Source organism: Arctopsyche grandis, chromosome 5 (assembly GCF_051622035.1).
Source record: "Arctopsyche grandis isolate Sample6627 chromosome 5, ASM5162203v2, whole genome shotgun sequence".
In the NCBI taxonomy this organism is placed as follows: Eukaryota; Metazoa; Arthropoda; class Insecta; order Trichoptera; family Hydropsychidae; genus Arctopsyche; species Arctopsyche grandis.
The window spans coordinates 32,710,806-32,736,435 of NC_135359.1; the positions used below are offsets into that span (position 1 = coordinate 32,710,806).

Consider the following 25,630-nt stretch of genomic DNA (forward strand, 5'->3'; position numbering starts at 1 on the left):
AACTTGACCTTTTTCATTTCAAATAAACCTGTTAGGCGATGCACAAATTTAATCTTTCACATACATATATGATGATTTCTAGCGATTATATTATGCATGACATACGCATAAATCCACCAATGTTCTAAATAAATACGTACACTGTACGCTAATGCAATAACCATCATGAAATGTGTGAACAAAATCGTTCCCGAAGGTGAAGTTCATTTATCGAAAACCGAACACAAACATCATTACATACTCTATTTCAGATGTGGGTCAAACAAGTTTCAGCTGATGTTACGAGCGTTTATTTCCTTTTTTTTGCGAACTGTACAGTGATGAAATTGTACCATTGTTACACACATGGCGAGGCGTCGTACATCCGTTTAAGTGTTAATGGCGATGTTAAAACTATTGCGAAAACATCCCAATGAGTGATGCGATTATGTCTATGCAGATCGCATCCGGCGCTTATTAGATTATGCTAAATCGTTTAAAGGCTACGGCCCTAAAAAGCATTCGAATCTGGGACAACAGCTGTGAAACATTACAATCACGATTGCAAAGGGTTAAGTCATCAAGATATGTTGTAGAGCAAGGTCGCCTATCATTTTCCACTCCTTCTCTGCCGATCTTAACTAGAAAGCAGCCGAAAACTGTTTCGGTTACTGTAAAAGCTTTCCTTGGGTGTATGCAGAGTAAAGTTCCTGGGCCTGGACTACTCGAGGGGCCCTACTTTCTTATAATTCAATTATTTTCAAAAATAGCAACTAACTTTTAGGTATTTTTCTATTAGTTCTGATAGATTTTTCGTATATTAAAAATATAGGATGTGAATAAGGTCGGCTAAATTTTTTATATTAAAATTTTCATAGTCCTTTAAAGGTTTCTGATTTTCACTACTGAGAAATTTTTCATCTGAATTCGAATCAATTCGTGATTAAATTTAATTAAATTTCTAATCTTATAAATTTTTAATCTTAAATCCTAATTCTTATAATCTTCTTATGTACTATGTACTGTATGTACAAATAGCCAATAATTCGTCGATACTGTATGTACAAATAGCCAATAATTCGTCGATACTGTATGTACAAATAGCCACATCCAAAAATATATCTATAAGATCTTCTTTTATAGTTTGTCATAGGGATATTTTTCCCAGGGCCTGGTATTCCTCTCGGTGGCCCTGGGTGTGTGAGTTTTTTTTTAAGATAACCTTTTCGTAAGGTCTTAAAAAACAAAGATTACCACTAGTAGGATCACCCGAAACTAAAAATTTCGATGTCTACTAGCGAGGTTAGGATGGTTATAAAATTCAAATAAAACAAAATAAATCAACAGCCGCTTTTCAAAGTTTGTCAGTTTTATCTGACGTAACTGTTGATACTGTAACGTGGGAACATGAGAGAGAATATCCACTGTCTAAGTGGATAGATACCCCGGATTAGGCTAACGGGACTCGGTAAGTGAGTTCTCACAGAACGGGGCGAGTGGGGGTAGACCTACGTGCCAACACAATAGACACGCCAACGGATCGGGAATGCTATGCTGGGCAACTTGTCCTTTATACGGAGGTACACACGGTAGATCAAGTATTCTGGAGCGAACGGTGATCTCGTGTGAACCTCCTGAATCGTTAAATAAATGTTGCGAAGCGATTTTGGCCTTTAATTTGGATCCTGAACCCACCCCTGGCACTAAAGTGCCCGAACAAAGGATACGCTGGAGTTCTCACAGACCGGGGCGAGTGCGTGTGAAACAATAGACTCGCCAGGGTAGACCTTTACGTGCCTAAAAAATGGACACATTGATGGATCGGGGAATCTGTGATGTACAACTTGTCCTTTATAAGGAGGTACACACGGTAGATCAGATCATTCTGGGGTGGGTGGTGGTTTCGTGTGGACCCCCCGAATCTTTGAATAAATGCTGTGAAGCGACTTTGGCCTTTCATTTGGATCTTGAACCCACCCCTATGCAACAATACGATTGTTTATAAAATTTCTACGCGCTCTCCAACATTGGCCGTCTCAACAATTATGTGAGATAAAATCGGCACATTCTGACAACAGATTGATTTGGATTTTAAAAAAACATCTGAATTTCGACAACAGATGTAAGATTAGAATGGAGTAAAATTGTGGCTCCAATTTTCACGGAGTCACAATTTTATGCCGGGATTAAATTTACTAAACCTCGAATTATGTAGATGTCGAAATGCCGACGTGTAGATGTACACAACGAGCAATTGATCTTTTACCATCATAAATTTAAAAAAAAATGAGCGATGATTGTGAAGGCTGTGCCGCTCGAATTACCAAACCATTGTAACTGTAATTTTTAGACATGTGCATTGAAATTTCGCATAAAATTGACTTCATTATTGACAATTAGATACGTTTACAAGATAACAGCGCTATTTTACGCTCGGAAGGATATAAAATGTACGAATTTAGTTATTATATTTCGAATATGTAACCACTTTCATATTTTTAACATAAGCTTTAAAACAGTAAAACCACCTTTCGTAAGAAAGGTCGCCATCGAGACATCATCATATATGTATATAATATTGCTATTCTGTGTATCTGTGTGTCTGTGTATCTTGGATAACGCTCGTCGGATTATAATGGTGAAATCACACAGCGCGGTATGTGGGACGTTTTTTTTTTAGATAGTTTTAAACATACAGAAAAAATATGGTGTACGTGTTCGCATACGTGGTATCATGTGGTATATATGTACATGGTACCGTCCTTTCAAAACGAAACACAAGGAGCTGTTTCGTTGATATACTATACTAGTGTTTGTCCTTGCTTGACAATGATATATGTATACCAAAACGACCCTTTGGACTATTTTCGGTAAAATTTTATCCTTGCTTGACAGTGATCGATAACGGTGTATCCCATATTTGAAGAACTTGTCGATTTAACATACAGTACCATGTACATATATACCACATGATACCACGTATGTGAACACGTACACCATATTTTTTTCTGTATGTTTAAAACTATCTAAAAAAAACATCTCACATATTGCGCTGTGTGATTTCGCCCTAATAGTTGTTTCGATTCAACGTACATATGTACATACGTCACAGCTAAACCACTGCCAAAACGTATACGAAGATATAATATCTAATAAAAAAAAGTTCTATATATATACTGTTTGCTACCAATGTTTCCTCTAGGAAAGTCTCTCAGAATTTAGAGCCATCTATTGAAAACTTATTTAATTAATGATTTTTTCTATTGGTGTTTTATATTGTTTATATATAGGTAGGTAGGTAGTTTTTACCATTTTTATTTTTCATATTTAACAATTAAATATATTAAAAAGGTTTTTGAAAAATATGCGGTTTGAACACAGGACCGACACATTTATTTTATTTTTTTATTATTTAATAACGTAATATACCAACACTAGTTGACCATAATGTCAACTTAAATGAAATTGAGTATAGTCATTGCCCCTTTTAGAAATAAATTAAAGCTGCTTATGTTCTATAAAACATTTTAATACGCAAAGGAAATCGAATGTAAAATGTAAGATACATATATCAGATTTAGAATCTAAGCTCATTTATATTCTACGTACATTCATACATAATATACATACATACATACATACGATCAACAAATCTGACATCATCAGTGAACAATCGATCATAATTGACGATTTTAATTATACAACAATTTTACGGTTGAGACGCAACGATCAATTTTAAATCGAGCGATTTAACTTTCTCGAAAGATTTGCATTAATTGCTGGGTGCAAAAATTTAATAAACCCTATCCACAATAGTGTATAATTAAAAAGTGAAAATTTTAATTAGGAATTAAAAAGGCGCGTGAAACAAATATGGCCGCTGAAATTTTTGACATCTGTCGTAAAAGGCGATAACACGACCATTTGTGATATTTAGCACATTTTACAATTGTTCTAAATCGTTTATGCACATCCCGTCACACTTGGCATGCATAAGCGTATTGAAATCATTGGTAAAACGAGCGAGTTCATAAACAAGGTGCTTTACAAAGGCGTGTATCGAAATACAAATGGGAAAAATTATTATAAAAAATCCTTTAAATACGCAATACAAGTTTTCTTCACTGTTATTTTCTACTATAGGTATATAAATATAAATGTTTGTTTATACTATGTATATGCCAATCTGTAGCTTTCAATTTTACTAATTGAAATTACTAATAATACTAATTTCAATAAACTTAAACCTACATACAAATTTTTTTTCATTATTTGGCATTGATCCTTTTAGTAATCGAGTAATGTAAAGATTTTCTAATGTAACCAGCGCAACATTTACTTCCATATACATTTTCAAATGCACCTACATAGTACATATGTATACTGGCATGTCGTGGATTGTGCAACTTTGGATTCACCGCTATGCAGTCGGCCTTCATGCACTTTAAATGTAGGTATAATTGCATCGACCCAACCTTTTAACGATTCATTTAAGTTTATCGACCCTGCAGAAAAGCCCGTTTGACTTATGTATTTACACATTGTTTATAATTACACGCAAGAAAAAAAACTGAGTATTTCTAAAAGCAATATTGAAAATATTGATTTAAGCAATCTATGGTAGTAGGGAAGTAAAAAAATAACAGCGTCAGCTTTGCATGCCCAAAGTTGTGCTCCCGTCTAGTAAATATTAATCGTTAGTATTGCAAATATTGATAATAAAGTATAAAAGGGCAATTACTAGAGACTGGCCAATTAATGATCATGTGTTTAATCAAGACAAAACCAATAAGGCAGTGATGGTTTCTTGTATTGAGTGTTGAGTGATTTATGAAACTGAAGTTGTTATTCATTTAAAGTGCTAACTACGATGTCAATACTGTATATATGATCGATGTAATGAATATTATCACTCTAACTAAAAATCTATTGGCATTTCAAATACGATATCATATGTATGTACATACCTATAACACTGTTCGTCACGAAAAATGGTTCAGAGATGAGATATGACTTTTCTTATAGATCTATGCCCAGTAAACAGGAATCTGGTAATAAAAAATGTTGATTGGCTCGCGATTTGGAGATAAACATGTGTTTTTTAAATCGCGCGATTTTTCTATATCTTGTTGTTGTTCGGTCCATGTCTCAAAATCTGTCAATTTCCTGTTCAAAATGAATATTGGAATCTATAGTCAGGTATTTTATCTTATGTTTGTAGTACTTTTCAGCTTTAAAATCTCTCTAAGTAGTCGTCCAGTTCAAATGAAAAACAAAAGTACGTATTGTCACTTGGGATTTTTTCCCACTGTTAATACTATTTTATATTGAAATAGTGTTCTGGCCACACTATTTTTAAAAGGGTTCATTGGAAGTGTGCTGAATTGTAAATCGGTAAAATTTCGAGCTAAAAGCTCGTACTAGTATTTACTCGTATTTACACGAATCTGAATTGAATTAATAGGGATAATATATTAAATTATCTTTATATGAGAATTAAATTAAATTCCAATTAGAAAAAATTTATTTCGACTATTCTTGTGGATTAATAACAAAAATTCTATTGATAACTGGCTTACCTCGATAAAATAAACGAAGTTTTGTTATTAATCCACAAGAATAGTCGAAATATGATTTTTCTAAGTGGAATTTTATTTAATCTTCATATAAAAACAATTTAATATATTATCCCTATTAATTCAATTCAGATTTATAAGAGGTTGGCAGCCATGCGATAGTACTATAATCGAATGGATTGTCAGTACTGCAAGGCTTTCCAATTAATAGAGTTTGCGTTTATTTCACATATTATAATGTAAAATGTACTTATGGAATTAAACAATATTGGATTAATGTACATGGTAATAAAAGTTAATAAAAAATAAAATGTTCATATATAAAAATGTTTTATTTTTCCTTTATTTCTTATATTCAATTCACTTACACAGAGATTAATTTGAGGCAGAAAGAGAATAAGAATGTTTTACATATAATATATATATAGCACTTATTCAACAGAATATACATATACAGTAAATAATATGTCATTTTTATTAAAAATGACTTTCAATTTACACATTAAAAAATAAAACACATTAGGCTATGAAAGGAATGTTTCGTTCGCGGAAAATCTAGCAGTTTTTGGCCAACAAATTGAGCGATTCTTCCGATACGACGACGCTTCTTCAAAATACATTTATAAATCAAATCAATAATAGCACCACCGTAATATTGATATTGTGATTATTATTATCATTATACATTTAACTAACTTAGTAAGCAACATTCATATAAACGAAACATACACATATGTATTTAGAACCGCGTTTTGACGGCGAACCAAGCAAACTTCAAACAAGTCTCCTCGTGTCATGTTCAACGACCGTCGGAGCAAATTGTAAACCAATTTATACACAATTCAATATTAGAATTTATTCCCGTGGTCAACTTCTTCACATTAGATAACTATGTATAATTCACCTATGTATGTATACATCGTACGTGTTCAACAATCATATTTAAGTATTTGATCAAACTAGTTGATCAAAGAGGATGAATACAATACAATGTGAATGGCTTTGTTCTAAACGGTCTTTCATGTCTAATACCAGGCCTATTTCTACATGAAAGCTTATGCCAAATTAGACTCACTACCTAGATGATTGTAATACTTGTAGCAACCGTTACAATGCTACAAGTGTTTTCTAAACTGATCATCATTCTCAAGATACAATGGTATACATATGTATAGATTGAAGATTTTCCAATTGAATGGCCACATCCAAAATGTAGGCAAAAACCTTACATAAGATGAGATTTAATCAACCAGGAGATGCCAGTTTTAATCATTGTCGTCATAGATCAGCAATGAGTTTGAGTCCAATTTGACAGCCGAGCCCTTTTAGAAACAAGCCATAGACATAGGGAGCAGTATTTATTTAAAATCTAACAGTGAATGGAAGGTTTAGGAAGTGGGCTGCACTTATATAAGACGAAAAACATCAATTGACACTGCTCAGCACCAAATTAATTGATTATTCAGCAATCGGAAATGTCAATGATGATAATTTGACTGATTTTAATAATTACTAATCGATAAATATACTTATACGTTTCGTTGTACGAAATCAGTAATTTTACTCTAACGTACAGCCCTGTGCGTCCGATTACCATTATAATAATCCCCCGTGTATTATATTCACACTCTTAAGAATTAACTATGAACAATACATGTACAAAGTGTCTCAAGCGGGTATTACCCAACTTAATATGTCAATAGATGTGTTCATTCCGAGCAAGAAATACTAAGAGTTTACCATGAAACGTTTTATAACTGAATAAAAGCCAAGCCATACGAGTCAACTGAAACAGTCATATGAGTATTATGTAGATTTAAGTACCGATTGAAGTCAAATATTTAATGTGACTTAATATTTGAGTCTAATATAGTTAAAGCAGGCCAAATCATATGATAAATCGGAATCGATTCATATGCATATATGTAGTTAGCTTAGGCCTGATTCTGTACCTGTCAAATACATATATTGTTACTGAATGGTTGAGGCCACCAAGGTCACCTGGATGACAATTCGGGCGAAAACACACAGAGTGGTACGGTACGTCACGTCCTTTGGCTTTGACCGTTTTACAGTGGCGGTCCGTTACATATGCATACGCAACCGAGATTTGACAAGTTTCTCCTACATTTCTTCAAATATGAGATTCACCGTTATCGATCACTGTCAAGCAAGAATAAATACAAGGATAAAATATCACCGAAAACACTCCAAGGGGTGATTTTTGGGACTGTATACTAGGGATCCTAAATTCGAATGCTTTTTATACGAACTTATTATTTTATTTTCAATCTACAACACATTTAGTTCTATTTAATGATCCGGATAATGATTTTCTTAAAATTTTAATAATATTGTTACGTACACCGCCGAGTAAGTGCAATCAGATTAGGCCAAGTAGCATCCCAGAGACTGTGTGACCGTTATAATTGGTTTCAAGGATTATCTCTAGACTAAGTGCATGTAAGCTAAACAATGGCCACCGAATTGGCCGCTATTGGTCCTTTCTCAGAAGTGACCGATACCGTGGGAATACATATCCGGGTACATGCCTAAACAATAGGGAAGTAACCGGACGTCGAAGATGCCCTGAGCGACCGATCCGTTATAAGGCGGTACTTAGGCGATATCAATACATTCTGGACGGAGCACTGCCAGTGTGTGTATCTCCTTAATCACCAATAAATGCTGTGACACGACTTTGACCTTTTACTTGGATCCTCCACCCACCCTTACGCAACAATATCTTGAACTTCTTAAAACTACAAATAAATAATTTAAAGCTACTATTAGATATTCGAATATTTGGCATCCCTACTGTGTATTGTCTATGAAATTGCGCTGAAGAGTTCTGCACTCCTATGTTTGGTCGGTGTTGCTGTACGGATGCGAAACGTGGACGCTGTTAGTGGCATCCATGAACAGGATAAAGTCCTTTGAAATGTGATGTTACCGGAGGATGCTAAAGATCTCGTGGAAGGAGCATGTAAGAAACGAAACAGTCCTCCAGCTTCTTCATAAAAAGAGAGAGCTTCTTGACACGGTGAAGCGCCGTAAGATGGAATACTTTGGCCACATTATTCGCGGCCCCAAATATCGCCTTCTACAAACAATCATAGACGGGAAAATAGAAGGCAAACGGTGGCTCAGGAGAAAGAAGCTCTCTTGGCTCCGAAACATCAGGTCATGGATGGGACTCGGTCTCGAAAAGTTATTTCGGCTTGCCCAAGATAGGGAAGAATTCGCACGGGCCATAAACGATGTCTGCCCATGGTAGTCGCCTACGTCCGAATACGGATTCGGCATTAGAAGAAGACTGTGTACCATGTATATGGGCTAGGGGTGCTGCGTTTTCTTCGCATGTTTAAAAGTATCTAAAAAAAAACAAGTACCATGTACCACTCAGTGTGTTTTCCCCCCCAAGTTGGCCTAATCAGATTGAAAATTGGCCTCAACTAATCATACAATATGAAACGTAAGGTTTGATTGCTAATTAACTATTAGATTAAATATCTGATTGTTGACTGCTATATTAGGCCCAGCAAATATATTAGTTTCCACATAAATCTACAGTAAGGCAGAGATGGTTTAATTTTGAGAGGCCATTGTACCGCCCAAATTGCTAAGCATTGAATGAAAAGACTCCAGTATGGTTTGGCAGACGATTAGATATTTTTGATATATTACACACACTAATGTGTGTCGCCAGATTTTCAAATCGACAACTTCATCTATCAAACGTTTCAAGTTAAATACACGGATAATGTTAGCTTGAGACATCTTGTGCATATGAATAATGCCTTACAGTTACAATAAAACTCATATTGAACACATTTCGCAAGAGGCATCGTTAAGTCAGTATTTTCAATAGACAGCGAAACAAACTAATATTAAAAGAAATATTACGTTACATAAATCACAGATAAATACGTAGTAAATGCGGAAGCGGTTATACGAAAAAATAGATTGTTATTATATTATTATAAAATTCAGTCAAAATATGAGGGGGGGGGGGGCAAAGGGGGGGGGGGAACGATTGGATGTGAACGTAATCTTCAAACCTATCGTATTCGTAATAACAGCATATACATATGTAATAAAAAATATACAACACGTTACATAACATACACCAAAATATGTAACAGAAACTGCATCAATAAGAGACATTTCAAATAAATATATATGTGTAATTATATAATAGAGCTACTTAAAAGCTAATAGCACAAACACAAGATATGCTTAGTAAAGTGTACTCGGAGCCTTTGATAATTTAATTATACTATAAACATTGAAAACTGAACGCTTTGACGAAGTCTGTTAGCCGAAATAGCCGTGGAACTTATCGGCGAAAACATTATATACATATGAATAGACTCCGGGTAAAGTTTGAATCAAAAGCGAAAAGAAATAAATAAAACAGCCAAAAATTAAATGAAATTATCTTTAATATAAAAATAAAAACATAATTTAAAAAGTATAAAAATTAAATAATAATCATAATAATAATAAAGAAATTAATTACTCACGTGTGTTTGGCAAAATTATAAACTAACTATTAATTTGTTTATTTACAAAGAAAAAATTTCAAGTTCAGTTTCGATAATTTTAATACCATCTCAGTACGTATATATATATATATAGTATGTAATATTATATAAATCATAAATGTTTTAATTAATACGATAAAAATATTAACAAAAAAAAAAAAAATTATTAAGATAATAGCTATTTCGACTATTATTCATATAATTAATCAATTATATTATCAATTTACTTATATCATCACATTGATCCATATCATACGTTTCATACAGAGGAAAATGATACATACACAAATTATATTTTGACTGTAATTAATACTGGTCAAAATAACTTCTTTCTGGCCGTCAAATGCCATACGTCCAGCGCACATAAAATAAAAATATTAAATCATCGACATTTCCTGTAAACAACAAATACGCCTACTTATCAATAAAAAAAACTTACTGATGGAATTCTTTCAGATGAAAATGTGCCGTTTCGGATGTGTCGGAGAAAGTTATGGCACGATAAATCACTCGAATATTAAAAGCGGTCTCCAATCTTCTACGTGCATATACATAGACAGTGATGGAAGAGAGTTAAGTACCTCTTTGTCATTTTAAATGAAATTTTTGCCATAATACTGCGAAATCAAGCGAATTACAATTTTGCGCAAACCGTTTATGGCACTCGGAAGATTACGAATAAAACTTCAGTCATATGAAATAAAATTTTGTAGTAAAAACAAAAAAAAAAAAGAGAATAGTTCATTAACAAAATAATAATGACAATATTACAATACACGAAATGTTTCCGACGAATAATCTCATAATATAATTGAAGAAATCATGTTAAAAAAATATGTATATATAAAGCGAATATGTATTGCACTATATAAGAAAGAAAAATCTTATTAATCCATTATTATAACTTTCACAATGATAATTATAAGCACTCGGAGAACTTTTCATAAAGCGTGAGCGAGCTTTATATTACATAACATATTCAAAAATGTATTATAATTAGTAGAATGTTTTTTTTTCCTTATTCTTTTTTGTTTACTTCATTTTTAAATCATTCAATATTATTATTATTATATATAATATATACACAAAAATATTTATCCAATTTCAGACTAATCTCACTCATATTTATATGTATATAGTTATTGTTTGTTTACTTTTTCTTTTTCATTATATTTGAAAATATCACTTAATAAATTCCGTATATTCGCAATGCAATATAACCGAATAGGACATCGAACTACAAAGCTAGAAGCTGCATCTGAAAATCACAAAAGAAAACTCAAATCAGATTTGAACCAATGAGACAGTATTAATATTAATATTTATAAAAAAACGAATTTTACCTACTACGAGTAGAGCGTACATTGAATGTACGTGGTCGGAACGAATCCTTCTTGAGCGAGATGTGCTCGACGGACTCTAGTCCAACCATCGCCCTGATCCAATTCCACTAACAACAATTCTTCACCTTCTTGCATACCCATTGAACCCTCGGAAGTTGCTAAAACAAATAAAATATAAAAATTATCGTAAAATTCGAGACGATACATTAATATGGGAACAATTTAAACGTCCATTTTATAAAATAAATGCAATTTGAAAAACTTTTGTACATTACAAAAAAATTGTGTGTATTTCTAAATGACGGATACAGACTGCATTAGAAAGTTTGCTTTGATCGTTGAAAAAAATATTTGCTACTTAAAAAGTGGATGAAATGTGCATTAAAATGATAGATGAACGTCGCGAATACTAAAATACGAACCAACGTATAGTTAGGTTTTATTTATTTATATGGTTTGGTTAGGTTAGGTTAAGTTGGTTGGTTGATTATATTTCACTTGTGAGAAACAAAAGTAAACACTTTTGACAGTTGACAATATTGTCAATAGCGGAAGACTGCAACGTTGCCACTTTTTGTATCTATTCTAATGCTAAAATCCATTGTTTCGAATGATCGTTTCATATTTTTTTTAATGGTCACTTTATAATGCCAAAATATTTTATTCGATGCACAGTACGAGAATGTTTAATGCAAAATTTTAATGCACAAACATTTTTTTTACGATACAAAGTATTTTTCTCAATGTACAGTTAAATGGTACCCCACTTATATGGTGTGTATGTCATACCTTCGAATGGATATAGCGCTTTACACGTGCCGAGAGGTTGTAACGGTTCTTCGGGATAGAATTCTCCATCGAATTCGCTGGTTTCTATTTCACTTACGGCTACCGTAGGTCCACCTGCCCCTAAACTGTTATGCGACGTGCCCAAACCAGACTCGGGACTACCACCAGAGCTGAAATGTCGAAAACAGAACGCATGAATATATTGCAATGCATTCAAAGCAGCAGTTTTTATCCGTCAGAAGAAAAACTCACCCATGGTTCGGTTGCGGCGTGTTCGGGGCAGAGTTTTTATGAGCGGGTGCGCTAACACTACTGTCGCTCTCCGACCTAGATAGGGATTCTTCATTACTACCAATGGAATGTCTAAAATATTAATTTCACTATTACGACTGTATTAGATATGATCGCTTTCGCACAACTCTGCTTATTTCTGTATATATATATATTTATATATATATAAAATAACACATGCAGACATATAGTACATATATTTATGAACAAAATTTCACTGAAGAATACCTATGGACGCCTCCTCCGTTGAGTTTCGAATGCGAGTATGGAGCTATCGCCCCCGTGTTGTTGCTGGCTCCGGCGCCATTGCCCACCCCTGCTCCACCTTGAGCCGATTCTAACCAATTACTATACCTGGCGACTTCCGCATGTAATTTTTCTAATTTGTTGCAACATTCATTGAGCTGACCTGAAATTTTAGCGGTTATAAAATCGGCTTTCGTACTGGAAACATCAATGTATGTATGTAAATGATGTTGAGTTTGTAATACCTTCAACTGTCATAGGATCACCTAAAGCCGTGTTGGCTTCGTAAACTCCTTTCATTTTCATTAAGCCATCCATTGCAGCTTGTTCTTGGTTAACCTGAAAAAAAAAATACAAATTATTTCTGATACTTTGTTTTCAGCTTATATTAAAATAAAAATAAAAAACAGGACACTTCCTATAGCAATCTTGATTTGTTTCGAATGTTGTTTGTACTTATTGAAAACGACATCGACTAATAGATTTTATTTTTAACATATTAGCCACAGTGACATTACAGAGAGCTCTAACACGTCACTGCGGCCAGTCATACAATCATAACATCATAATAATAATAACAACCTGTTATATCTTGATGGAAAAATCATTGACATTTATATTTGATTCAACCAGTTTAGCACAGTTTACATTGCAGAGGTCAATTTCACCAGCAACCCGGTTGAGCAGATACATCGCTCTAGATATTGGAGACGTTGCCAACATATTTGTGAGAGCCACAGGAGGAGAAAACAAATCACGATTCCTCAGGTCCCTGAACTTACTAGGTGCATAAAACTTAAATTCATTAAGAACTTGAGGATTGTGTACTATCCCATTTAATAAGCTTAAAAAAAGTGCTTTCCCAGAAACATAACACGACGAGACTCCAATGAGTTGAAGCCTAACGCCCCTAATAGGAATGCACAAGGATATAGCCAAGGAGAATAACCATACAATTTCATATAAAGATAGCTGAGAAACCGTTTTTGGATTCTCTCAATCTCCAATGAATGAGTTATATGGGTAGGACTCCATATTATGGAAGAAAATTCTAGATCGAGATCTAGAGTTTACCTACACACTGATATGAGGGATATACGATTAGCAATGATTTTGTCCAATTCATCATATGATTTGACAATTTTGCTATTAGACCTACTTAAATAGACTGATATTGACAGGGAAAGCTAGCCCGAGGCTTATTCACAGATGGCAATAATGGATTAAGTCAACTTTGGCCTTCTACAATAACTACATACATATAATATATGGTTGCTTATCGTAATGTAGAGATTAGGTGATTGGTGCTCGTCGACCATTGGTTTACTAACAATGATTACCTGATTTTGCGTTCGCGCCAAAACCATATACAACAACTCTAAAGAGTGGAAGTGGTTCAAAATCAAATCACAAATTTTTGACGGGCAGGAATTTCACTGAACAGAGTAAAGCTAATAACAAAAAATGGATCATCTGATTCATCATTGCAAGAAAAGACGATATACATATTCTTCTTTGGATTATACAGACCCGTCTAGTCTATATATTCTTAATTCTACTATACGCTTTTATGCAGTTACAAATGTATTAGAATCATAAAGCAATTATAACGTCATAATCAGCTGTTGATTTGAATCCAATTTATCACATATGTTTCGTCATTTCGATTTAGCATCTGATATCATTCCGTCTCCGATTAATACTCATATGCAGACAGAAATACACACCTGTTTTTTCAATTCTTGCAATTTGGCTTCGAGCCGTTTTCGTCGTTGATTGGGTGGCAAGTCTCCATAATCCTCCTTTGCATCCATAGACATATTATTCTAAAAAAGAAAAAGACAGGTAAATTTCACCAACAACACGATTCACCGATAACAAACAAACATCACACATATTGAACATATGTATATGTATCGACACTTACATTAATTTATAAATCGTTAATTTCAATATGAAAAGTTTCTGCTTTTATATGTTATTATTATATAGTTCACTATGTATATTATTGTTATACATCACTTGTAATGTAATCGACAAGCAATGATATAAATATGAAAGCGGTGAAGCAAAAATTATACACTTACCTTCACCGAGTGACAGGCCTCGATCAACTTCTGTTAGTTCCAAGCGTTTTATATTTTTTTTAGCAAAGGGCAAAGCAGCGTGGAGGAAAAAAATGAAAAATATATGTATCAATTAAAAAATGGGGATGAAAACAAAAAAAAAGCACGCATAGTAAAGCGAATTATGTATGTAATTCATTTCATGCAAACGAAAGCATATGTCACGTGAATGTTAATTACAGCAAATGCAACGAATAATATGAAGCGAATATTGTACAAGGTTATTCACATTTGTAAATAATATATAAAAGCATATTTTCGTATTATTATTTTTGCGAAATTATTTTCCAAAACTGTGTGTGTGTATAAATGACAATAGACAAAAACAAAAACTTTTTTTGTAGTCACAGTAATTCTTTCATGCTATAAAAAAAAGCACAGACAAAACACGTGTTATCGTTAACACTTTCATTTATCACGATTACTTACGTTTAATTGTGATAATTGTGCGATATCAACGTTCCAGTCGGATAGAAAAATCGGTCCAATTGTTTAAAAAAATCGTGTCGGAACAACATATGATGACAAAACAGAAAAAATCATTAATATGTTATTAATTATAAACATCATAAAAAAAGTATTTCGATTTCGTTCGCTTCGTTTAATATTATATTACATAATGTAAGAAAAAAAATCTTAAAAATAAAACAAAAATTATCTCACATATTTAGTATGGATGATAAATACAATCATGTATGTATGTATGTATGTACATATTAATCTAATTTTACAAAGCATGAAAAATAATAATTCCTTTATAATATTAAAATTGTATTTAGTTGAAACTTATTCGTCGCCTTAAAAAGATTAAATATTTCAAATGGTGGTCGGATAAATGCACTCAAAAGAGCTGCACTCTCGTAACATCCAAACTTTCAAAGATACTTAAGAACTAAACCTATTAATATAGTTCCACAAAAAATCGTCAAAGGGTATTTTGTATGTTATCCAAAGGTGCTTACCCTTTTTTTTGAGGAATTCTATTGCATAAGTTCTTCTTGAGCGCCTTTGAAAATTAGAATTTCTCGAAACTGCGCCCCTATTCAGTGCATTCTTCCAGGAACCCATATATTCCATACCTATATCATATTATGTATAAATATTTCTACCATGCATTCAAAAGAATAATATCAATAAGAAAGTTTTAAAATACAAAAATATATCCGATATGTAATTTTTTAATTTAATTCATCCAAATAATTGATTGTTAGTATTTGCACGTGCCATGGATGCCATTTTCTTATTGATAGACATACTAAAAAAATAAATATATTAACCTTCTAGCCACCATCATCTCAAAAGGATTAATACTAATAATATAAAAACACTAAGTGAGGAGCAGTATCAATCAGAATACTGAACGAAAGCATCCAGCATTTCTCAGGTTAAAACTCACATAAAATAAGATAAATCGAATACATTTTTATTTATACAATTATATTTAATTACAAAATATGTATTCTTAAACGGATTCTACGCAAATTTCAACCACAAAATATTTCATCAACAAAAATTTCCACTTTATAATATACATATGCAAGTATGTAAAATTAATTGATGTATGAATGTGTATGAATGAGCGCTTAGGTTATGTTAGTACCGGAAAAACCCATGAAAAGATACTTCTGTGAAAACATGTCCCATCCAATTGGATCGTATATACATACATATATGAGATAAATATATGAAAATCCACTGTTTGCCACATAGGTTCAATATGATCCGAGCTACAGAAACTCTCCCGATCATAATATTTTCATATTATTATTGAGCATATACAGAATGGCTGTAAAGTTAATACACTACAGAAACTAGATATTTCTACAAGTATTACTATTTCAATCACCACGATACCGCAAACCATTTTAGTACATATTGAGAATAAATTTCAATTACCTTATTTGAGCTAAATATTCCAAAGATTCCTACACGCTTTTTCAATTTCCCCCCCGACATTGTCCCTTTAACTGTATGGTGCTGCTGATGATGCAAAGACGGATCGGAACCACCGCGGTGTCCGTCGATCGAATCACCTCCGATTCCGTTACCAGATCCGCCAGATTTACTGAGATCCTCGAAAGGATGATCGCCGGGTGGTACAAATCCAGACTTGTACCGTTCGATCACCATCAATGTGTCCTTAATCATTAATCAACAACGTAAATACAACACTTGTTAATATAAAACACTGATTTATAAACGATGTGTTACCTCTTTTTCATTTATTAAATCTCCCGCTCTCACTATGCCGTCTATACATTTTGAAATTATTGGAAAGACGTTTCTTTCGATCTCGGCTGAATTGTGTATAAAATTTTTAATATTCTTTATTCTTTTTTCGTCTAGTTCCTGAAATCAATTGTTTTAAAAATAAATACACATTTAAAACCTTTGACATTGTTTAACACTTGCAGCACTGTGATGGATAGCTAGTGACCAGGATTTATATTTTATTTTATTTCTCCAAATATATTGAATGCAGGGTTCATATTTTATGTATTCCTTATCAAAACCTCTATGAATCGAATTATACCATTACCTAAGAAAAACATTGATCAATGATGCGAGAGAAGGAGAATTCAGTACGCGCCACGCTCAACTGTCAGTGTGAGAATGATATCTGCCTTGGAATGCTTCAGCCGTTATTTTTTTCATTTCTTGCACTTATTTTATATTAATCGTTTTACCCGGCTTCGCTCGGTATTTGTAATATAAACTGCTTGAACATGGCTAATCTAATAGTAAACATTTTGAAAATAAACTGAAAAAGGATTCAGGATCCGGAACTGAAAAAGGATTCAGGATCTAGAACTGAAACAGGAATCCGGATCCGGAAATGAAAAAAGAATCAGGAACCGGAACTGAAAAAGAAATCCAGAATAGGAATTGAAATCAGAACCGAAATCTGAATTGGAAATCGTAACTGAAATGGAAATCGGAATCGGAAATTGAAACAGAAATCGAAATCTGAATCGAAATCATCGTCATAGAAAATTTGATTGTTTTGATAACGTCACAGAATCTACAAACCAAAACTTACATACATACAAAGTCTTTCTCGAAATTATATATTAGATAATTTGACGTTTAATACATGATAAAATGATTTTTATAGCTAATTAAAATAATTAACCTGGCAGATTTTGAATTATTTCAACTTAAAACACAAAATTTTAACTGGACACTTGGAATCCAGCACGGTGGCTAGTGGATTTTTTTAGCACAGCAAGGCAAGTGTTAACCCAAAGCTACGAACCTGAAGTTGTCTGAATACTTCTGGAAGTAAAAGATTATAATGTGATCTACGAAGGTCATTTGTTTTTTGTAATTGGTTAGCGTATTCTATTTTAGTCTCCTCGCACTGTTGCGATTTGGAAGTCATATTTATTCGCTGTTTTTCTACCTGAAAATTAAAAACAAATCGATCAGAATCGTACGCGTGCGAAAATAAACATGCACAATTGAACAGCAACACGACGCTTACATCTGCTCTACTAAGATTAAGATCAGCCTCCGCACGTTGATAATTGTCTATCGCTCTTTCCGCTTCCCGGAAAGCTTTTTCATAATTTCGATGTGAACGTTCTAATACTATCTCTTGAGCTTGCAAAGTCTGCGACAGTTTTGAACCCTCGTTTAAGTGTTTCTAAAAATAACAAAGCAAAAATTAAACACACACACCGAATACGTGCAAATTTCATGTGCCGAATGTAACGAATTCAAATGGACGTATATGTATGCATGTGTCACATGTTTTTCTTCGAAACGCATTCGTACGTGCGGTTTGTCTGTTTAAATACGTTACATCCTGCATATGCATGTTTTATTTTGTAAATAGTGCCCCCCCCCCCCCTTACTTTTCTTTCTTCTTTCAATTCTTTCGTAAGCAATGTGAGATCTCGGATTACGCTAGCCCCGAGGTTTTCCGCTACGACTTCGTGTTGACCCGCCAAATCGTTTATTTCATTCATCATCACGCGGAATGCTTTACAAGGTGTGAATCTGAAAACATAGAACGCAAACATCGTAAGCAACATCAAACTCAACAAGGCCGATCACTAGCGGCTATAAAAAAATGTAACCCACTTAATAAGTGGATTTTTAGACATTGAAACATCCCAGAGCTCAATACTCCAAATCAAAACACAGATACATTACGGAATACGTTATATATACTTTAATATCGAGATGAACTTTGCAACTCTAGATTAACTAAACGCTCGTAAATAGCACAAGCATTTCAAAGGTTTCCCATTACTTATGTACGATGTATGTAAAACGCTGATGTTGTTGTCGTGTAAGTGCTCATTCGATCTTCCGTAACAGGTTTCTTGAAGCACTCAAATGAAACGACAATACAAACATTGCTAATCTGAATATCGTATTGGAATAGTAATTGAAAAATTGCCTGTGCAAATTATTTTTATTTTTACATAGATATATACCAGGAAGGCTTGACAGGAAGACCCCGATGCGCCTTCCTGGACAATTAATTACAACTGTATTTCCAGAAGATGAAGAACACGAAATAACAATTAATTAATCACAGAATTAATCCATTGAGACATCTATGGATTTTAGATTTGTACATAATTTTTACAAATTGTGCACACAATAAATACAGAAGATTTGTGACAACATAAAAGATGATCTTTTGCCAATTTTTAGGAACCGTTTCAACAATGATCAGATAAAATTGGCACACTCTGATAAGAAACGATCGATTTGGAGTCACAAATACCCCCAAATCTAACCAGCAGTATGGCGGATCGAACCCACTGGTCACTTGGTGCTAGACATATACGCTACCATTAACTACTGGCTAAATGTACCGGAGAAAATCCGTTCATTATTTTCCGTTGTTCAAAGTATTCGGGCAACTAAATAGTTGCACATAAGAAGATACACCTAGGATTGTACAATCCTATTAACCCTTTGACTGCTACAACAACGATAAATCGTTGTTTTGAAATCGGCGAAGATTGCTACGACGATCGTTGTTGACGTCATTAATTGTCGTATTTCAATACTTTCTTTGAGCCACCAGCGCATCAGTGGCACGAAACATTTTTTTTATATACGTATTTATATTTATTTTTCAATCAAGCTTTATAAATATTTATCAATTTTTTAAATAAAAGCTCTTCAATTTCGGGTTCATCATCAAAGTAAATTTCGGGTTCGTTGTCAATGTCATATAAGGAGTTATTACTTGGGAATTGATTATTATCGATAAATTCATTTTCAGAATCAGTAGAGCTGCTGATTTGTCGAGTTCCTCGGCGAGGAGCTATTATTTCGCTTTCATCACTTTCACTGTCCGATATCATTTTGCAGAGTTAAAATAAATGGCAAAAAACAATAGAAATCCGCTTTCAATTATATAGGTCACGAGACGTCACGAATTCATGCAATCAATCAAATGCAACTGAAATGCATACAAAATGTTTATGATACATGTTGAAAAATTATTTGATTATTAGAAACTTCGCATCCTTGTGTGTCTTGCTCACACGTACACAATTAAAACCAAGAAAGAAAGAGAGAGAGACCGCTACCTGTTTCGAATATATCGCATGTTGTAAGGATACATCGATATCTAAAAATAGATTATTGAAAAGAATAAAGCCTCGGAAAACAATCGTCAAAACTTATTTAGTGTATATATGTAGGTATCTCTTTCGCACGCACGCATGCAAAAGCAAGACAGAAAGAGAGAGCACGAGTCCACGACTGCTTCTTAAAAATGTATATAAAGTATTATAAAAATTACGAGTGTTCGGCGAAGTAAGTATGTAAAAAAAAATATTATATTTATTTTTTTTCAAAATAATTACAAATGTTAGCATTTTTCGCTTGGACATTGAAAAACCTCGTAGCAGCCAAAGGGTTAAGTGAAAAACAGTTCCGTCACTCAAAAAACAGAAACTGTTAAATTACTACGGCTAAGCGATTGCCAAATGAAAAACAAGTGTATTTGGGTATATAGTTGAATACAACACACAGAAAATGTTTTAGCCATTATAGCAAAACACACACGTACAAGTTGCATAAGCAGATAATAAACATTCCAATCGAGAGCAAATAATACTCGTTGCACTAATTGAATATATGTATGTATGGACATATGTAGTACGAGCAAACAAAATCACTCACTTATTATTTACGGGGTCAACGGAAACATTTCCTCGTTTCGTGCCCAAGCTGATAACGTCACTATCATACTGTACTAGAAAGTGAGATAGGGACGACGCCCTTTGGAATTTTGAAGTCATCGAATTATGTGTGTGGATGTTCGAAATAGAAAATTGTAAAATTGTGAAAATTGAGACTGGTATTGGTGTCTGGATTAAATGGCCGAAAAGTGACGTATTCCCACAATGTAGGGTAATTACGGTAAGTTGAATGGTTTCCCGTCTCTAATCCAGCAAAAGGAAGTAATCATTTTATTACGGAATAATAAAACACACACACACACCAAATTGTATCGACGTTGTTTCATGTAGGCAGCTGTAAAATTGGATTATAAAAGAAAAAAAAACAATTTGCATTCGGGTGTAGCTACGGATATAACTATTGTTCATAGTCCAAAATGTTATTATGAATTTTTTTACACATTTTAATGATCGTTAAAGCTTCGTCTGGTTTTTACTTCCATTTTGATTTTCATAATCTTGCAGTTTGTCTCGTGAGATTTTTGTTTTATTTAGACTACTGAAATTCGAGATACATTAATTGATATCCTACAATCTGAATCATAAATCGTTCACTTGTGTGGAAAATTTATCTTAAATCCACAGTGAGATTATTTTTTCTTTTTAAGATAAACCTTTATGCCTTATTTCAGTTAGCTTAGCTCAGTTAGTAAAGAAAGAAAGATAACGACGATTCATATTGGTGAGATAAAATTTTCTACAGAAAAATCAAGATTATAGTTTATCCTATTATCAAGTTAACTAAAATGAGGCATAACAATTACTGAAAATGATTTATTATAATCTAATTATGCATTATAATAAATATATTCTGTTTATTTGATATTTTTATTGTATCTATGTACTATGATTAATGCTATTGTTTTCAAGTATTATTTATTAATGTATTTCTTCTCTATTATATTTTCGGCCATTGTGGCGCATTAGGGAGTCCGATTATGCCACAATGGTCCAAACTTAAATAAATAAATATGTTCTAAAAATGATATATGTTGATATGATAAAAGTTGCGGACATTCCCTACAATGTATTTTGTTTTTATTCTCAATTTATTTTTTTTTTCCTTAAGTTCACTTTTTATGTACATACTATTTTTCTTTTGTATTCTATTTTTTTTCTCTTGTTTTCTTATTTAGGCCATTGAGGCGCATTAAATTATTCCTGTAATGCTACAATGATCCAAATAAATAGATAAATAATTATAAATTTGTTTTTAACTTTTTGCCAAAATAAAAAAGGTCCCGATTTGGATCTATTAGAATCTCTACGAGATAGTACACTAAATTTAATGGTTCTAAAAATTGAAAACCGTACAAGTGATGCATTAAATTTAGACCTTTTAAAACTAAACAATGAGCACACGCATGTAATCAAATTGTCACCGCGACAGAACATGATTAATTCGACCCACAATTATCAACAGGATAGTGAAGTACAGAGCAACGGGAAAAATCCTGTTTTAACTAAATTCGGAGAACACGTTGACACATAAACGATTAATGGGTTATTTTTACATGCGTTGAATATTAAAGCGGATATGGTAAAACAATTTAGCCCACAACGATGACCGCAAAAAAAGCATAAAAACCAAACTCACTGATAGTCATCTTCCTCTTTTTTCTTGGGTTGGTAATTTTTCACTAATCTCCTGAAACAATAAAACCAAAGTCAAATAGGTCAAAGCCGACGGTGAAATATTTAAAAATAAATTCTCGTTTGAGATGTTTCACCTAAGTTTTCCTGCATATTCTGTTTCTATGGCGCAACGATCCTTCATGAAATGACCGACTTTCTCCAGAAAGTCGATGCCTTTTTGTGAGTGGATCGACAGACTGTCATATTGGTCCTGAAATAAGACAAAAAGAAAAATATCAGTATCTCTGCATATATTATACATCTATTATGTATATTTTAAATTCAAAACTACAGAATGTGTGTATTTGTGTGCTTGTTTATTATGTATTTATAATAAATGTTGTAGATTTGTCGTCTAGAATATTGTAGATCTTACGAGATTCATACAAAAGTGCCTCCTAGCTACCCACTCGCATTTTTGTTGTGAACGTATCAATTTATTCAAATATGGACGACCTTGATGATATTGAATTTATTTTTTATTTCTTGTTAAATTCGTTATATGAGAATCTTAAAAGAAACAAAAGTATTTTTTTTTAACACATTCGATAAATATTGCAATTTAAATTTTTATTATTACTGTCATTCTTATTTTATTTAGATGAGTTAAGAGTAAATATGCATACGTATTTGTACGGAAAAAAATAATCTAATGAATGAAAAAATTTTAGCTTGTATCGTTCTTGAGATACAATATTTAACCCTTGCCAACAAGTCCATGGGCCTATAAACGCTGATAGACGTTGTATTTTGAGCATGTAAAAAGTAAACAAGAATACAAACGCTAAGCCTTTCCAGGTTGCATTGAAAAAAAATGCAATGAAGAAGATGGAACTAGTTTTGGAAAAACACATTCATTAATAGACTTATTTTATTTATTTTATATTGTTGCAAGATATATTAGAGTCTAAACACACCTTTATAAAACTCGAAATCCTCGGCGGTAGTTATCTAGGGTTTGTTTGGATTAGCTACAATTTTTATAGCTGTTTTCTATTGAATTTCAAAATAATTCTAGTTGGAAATTTTGGCGAAATTTTAAGCGTGGCGGGCTTTCAACAGAAAAAACGTCAGCACTCAAAGGGTTAAATTGATGACAAATAATTTTATAAAAAATTTGAATATACAAAAAAAAAGTGGAAGGGGTTGTCATTTTAATAACTAAATAAATTCAGAAAAATACTGTAATTGACTATAATAAAATGAATTTTTATTTGAATCAGAAATAGGTAAAAATTAAAAGCTCTAAAAACTACGAGTGGAGTTTAACATTTTTTTTGAAATTAAAATTGAATGTATGTATTTGTATATTTACACTCTATGATCCAGAAAAAGTATTGAGATGTATCAAAATAAGAAATCTAAAAAAAAATGTAATCAGTGATAGATACTGAATACAAATCAGCCAAAATCTAATGATAACAATTGATTACATTGTATATTACAGCAATTGAAAGTTTAATAATAATTATCCCAGGCAAAAATGGCATGAGCAATTTAAAAAAAAGATTCAACCGATTCAAAAATCAATTTGAAAATTGACACATCCGACGATTACCAACGACAGCTATGAATAAAACACACTAATTAACATACCGATCATAAAACTACAATAGACGATGAATATTCATGTTAGGTACGACGGCACTCAATTAAAAGAGCACAGTTTTTCTACGACAACAACAAATAAGTTTTCCGTTCGACTCTCGGGCAGTTTCTTTCTGCCGACATTGACACACATCATCCCAAACAAACACGACTAATCGACAACAGTGCGAACAATGCATCGAATAAGAATCGACACCGAAACCGCTACCGATCATGACTTATGATTCCGATCACGCCTACCTACTCTGCATATTGATATTTTATTATCGGCGAGCCGCTACTGCCGTCAATTTTTGTATTCGCAGACGTGTCCAATCTACGAATGCGCTTTTACATACCTGACATTCTTCGACGAAACGGCTAATCGTCATGCAAACGAGGTATTTAATACCGATATATAAACATGAATAATAAAATAACGTTGGGTATTTGACCGCTTCTCATACATTCTGACACCGTCGGATCGATCGGGATCAAACTTGCAGATTTGCTTTCTATAATCGTTGCAAAAAAATCGGAGGAGTTGACTGCATGAGCTGCATGTGGTGATTTATGAGTATAGGGTGGATAGACATTAGGGCAATGACAGATAACAATACACGTTCCAACACTGCTGAATGTAAGAACAAAAAATAGCTTTCTACTAAGGTAGTAGTAGCTATAGCGCCAAAAAGCATATTGAACTAATCACTCTCCGCTGTCTATGTAATTATGAGCTTATGAAAAATGGAATTTAAAAAAAATGGAATCTCATAAATGGAAAAAATTATATGCTGTTTTTGTCACAGAAGAAAAAGATAATTCATAATCTCATATCTGTTGCATTGATAAACATTTTCTTGTTTTTTTTGATCACGCTCAAATATCTAAATGTCGTAATTTATCACCAATATAACCACAACGAGACATCTTTCAACATTTGAATGCCAATTTTGAAATTTAGTTTTTTTTAAGTTTTTAACCTAAGCATAAACCTAGCCTAAAACAACTTTTTGAACAAAACCCATAGAAGGACTGCACTTCCACAAATATAATCCTATTATATGGAATCATTATTTGATGAAATTAAACTACAGATAATAAATAAAATTGTTTAAAAAGAATATAATTTTATCCACGTAAGATTATAATCTTAGAAAATTGTGCATTAATTTAGTTTAAATTCGATTTTCTCATACCGCGTCGCTCCAGCATGAAAACTTTGAACAAATGCATCGATTTCTCCAATACAAGGCCTGCTCCTATGCAAAACCAGCGGCGTGGACTAGTGGTTAG

At 33.0% G+C, this 25,630-nt stretch overlaps 1 protein-coding gene across 11 annotated transcripts in view; it reads right to left on the minus strand.

The window, feature by feature from the left end:
• Window positions 1–11,267: 11,267 nt before the first annotated feature.
• Window positions 11,268–25,630, minus strand: part of Cip4 (formin-binding protein 1-like Cip4) — a 50,799-nt gene continuing 36,436 nt past the window's right edge. The window contains exons 2-16 of one of the 11 annotated variants that reach the window (XM_077431134.1): window positions 22,843–22,958; window positions 22,710–22,760; window positions 18,755–18,899; window positions 18,382–18,543; window positions 18,154–18,300; window positions 17,109–17,246; window positions 16,794–17,036; window positions 14,859–14,888; window positions 14,499–14,597; window positions 13,017–13,110; window positions 12,754–12,934; window positions 12,487–12,597; window positions 12,235–12,404; window positions 11,446–11,603; window positions 11,268–11,360 (exon numbers count right to left, since the gene is read on the minus strand). In XM_077431134.1, the coding sequence (XP_077287260.1) occupies window positions 11,449–11,603; window positions 12,235–12,404; window positions 12,487–12,597; window positions 12,754–12,934; window positions 13,017–13,110; window positions 14,499–14,597; window positions 14,859–14,888; window positions 16,794–17,036; window positions 17,109–17,246; window positions 18,154–18,300; window positions 18,382–18,543; window positions 18,755–18,899; window positions 22,710–22,760; window positions 22,843–22,958 (1,842 nt within the window). In that variant the 3' untranslated portion in view covers window positions 11,268–11,360; window positions 11,446–11,448. The remainder of the gene's footprint in view (window positions 11,361–11,445; window positions 11,604–12,234; window positions 12,405–12,486; window positions 12,598–12,753; window positions 12,935–13,016; window positions 13,111–14,498; window positions 14,598–14,858; window positions 14,889–16,793; window positions 17,037–17,108; window positions 17,247–18,153; window positions 18,301–18,381; window positions 18,544–18,754; window positions 18,900–22,709; window positions 22,761–22,842; window positions 22,959–25,630) is intronic. The other 10 variants (XM_077431135.1, XM_077431139.1, XM_077431136.1 and 7 more) reach the window with 10 other exon arrangements.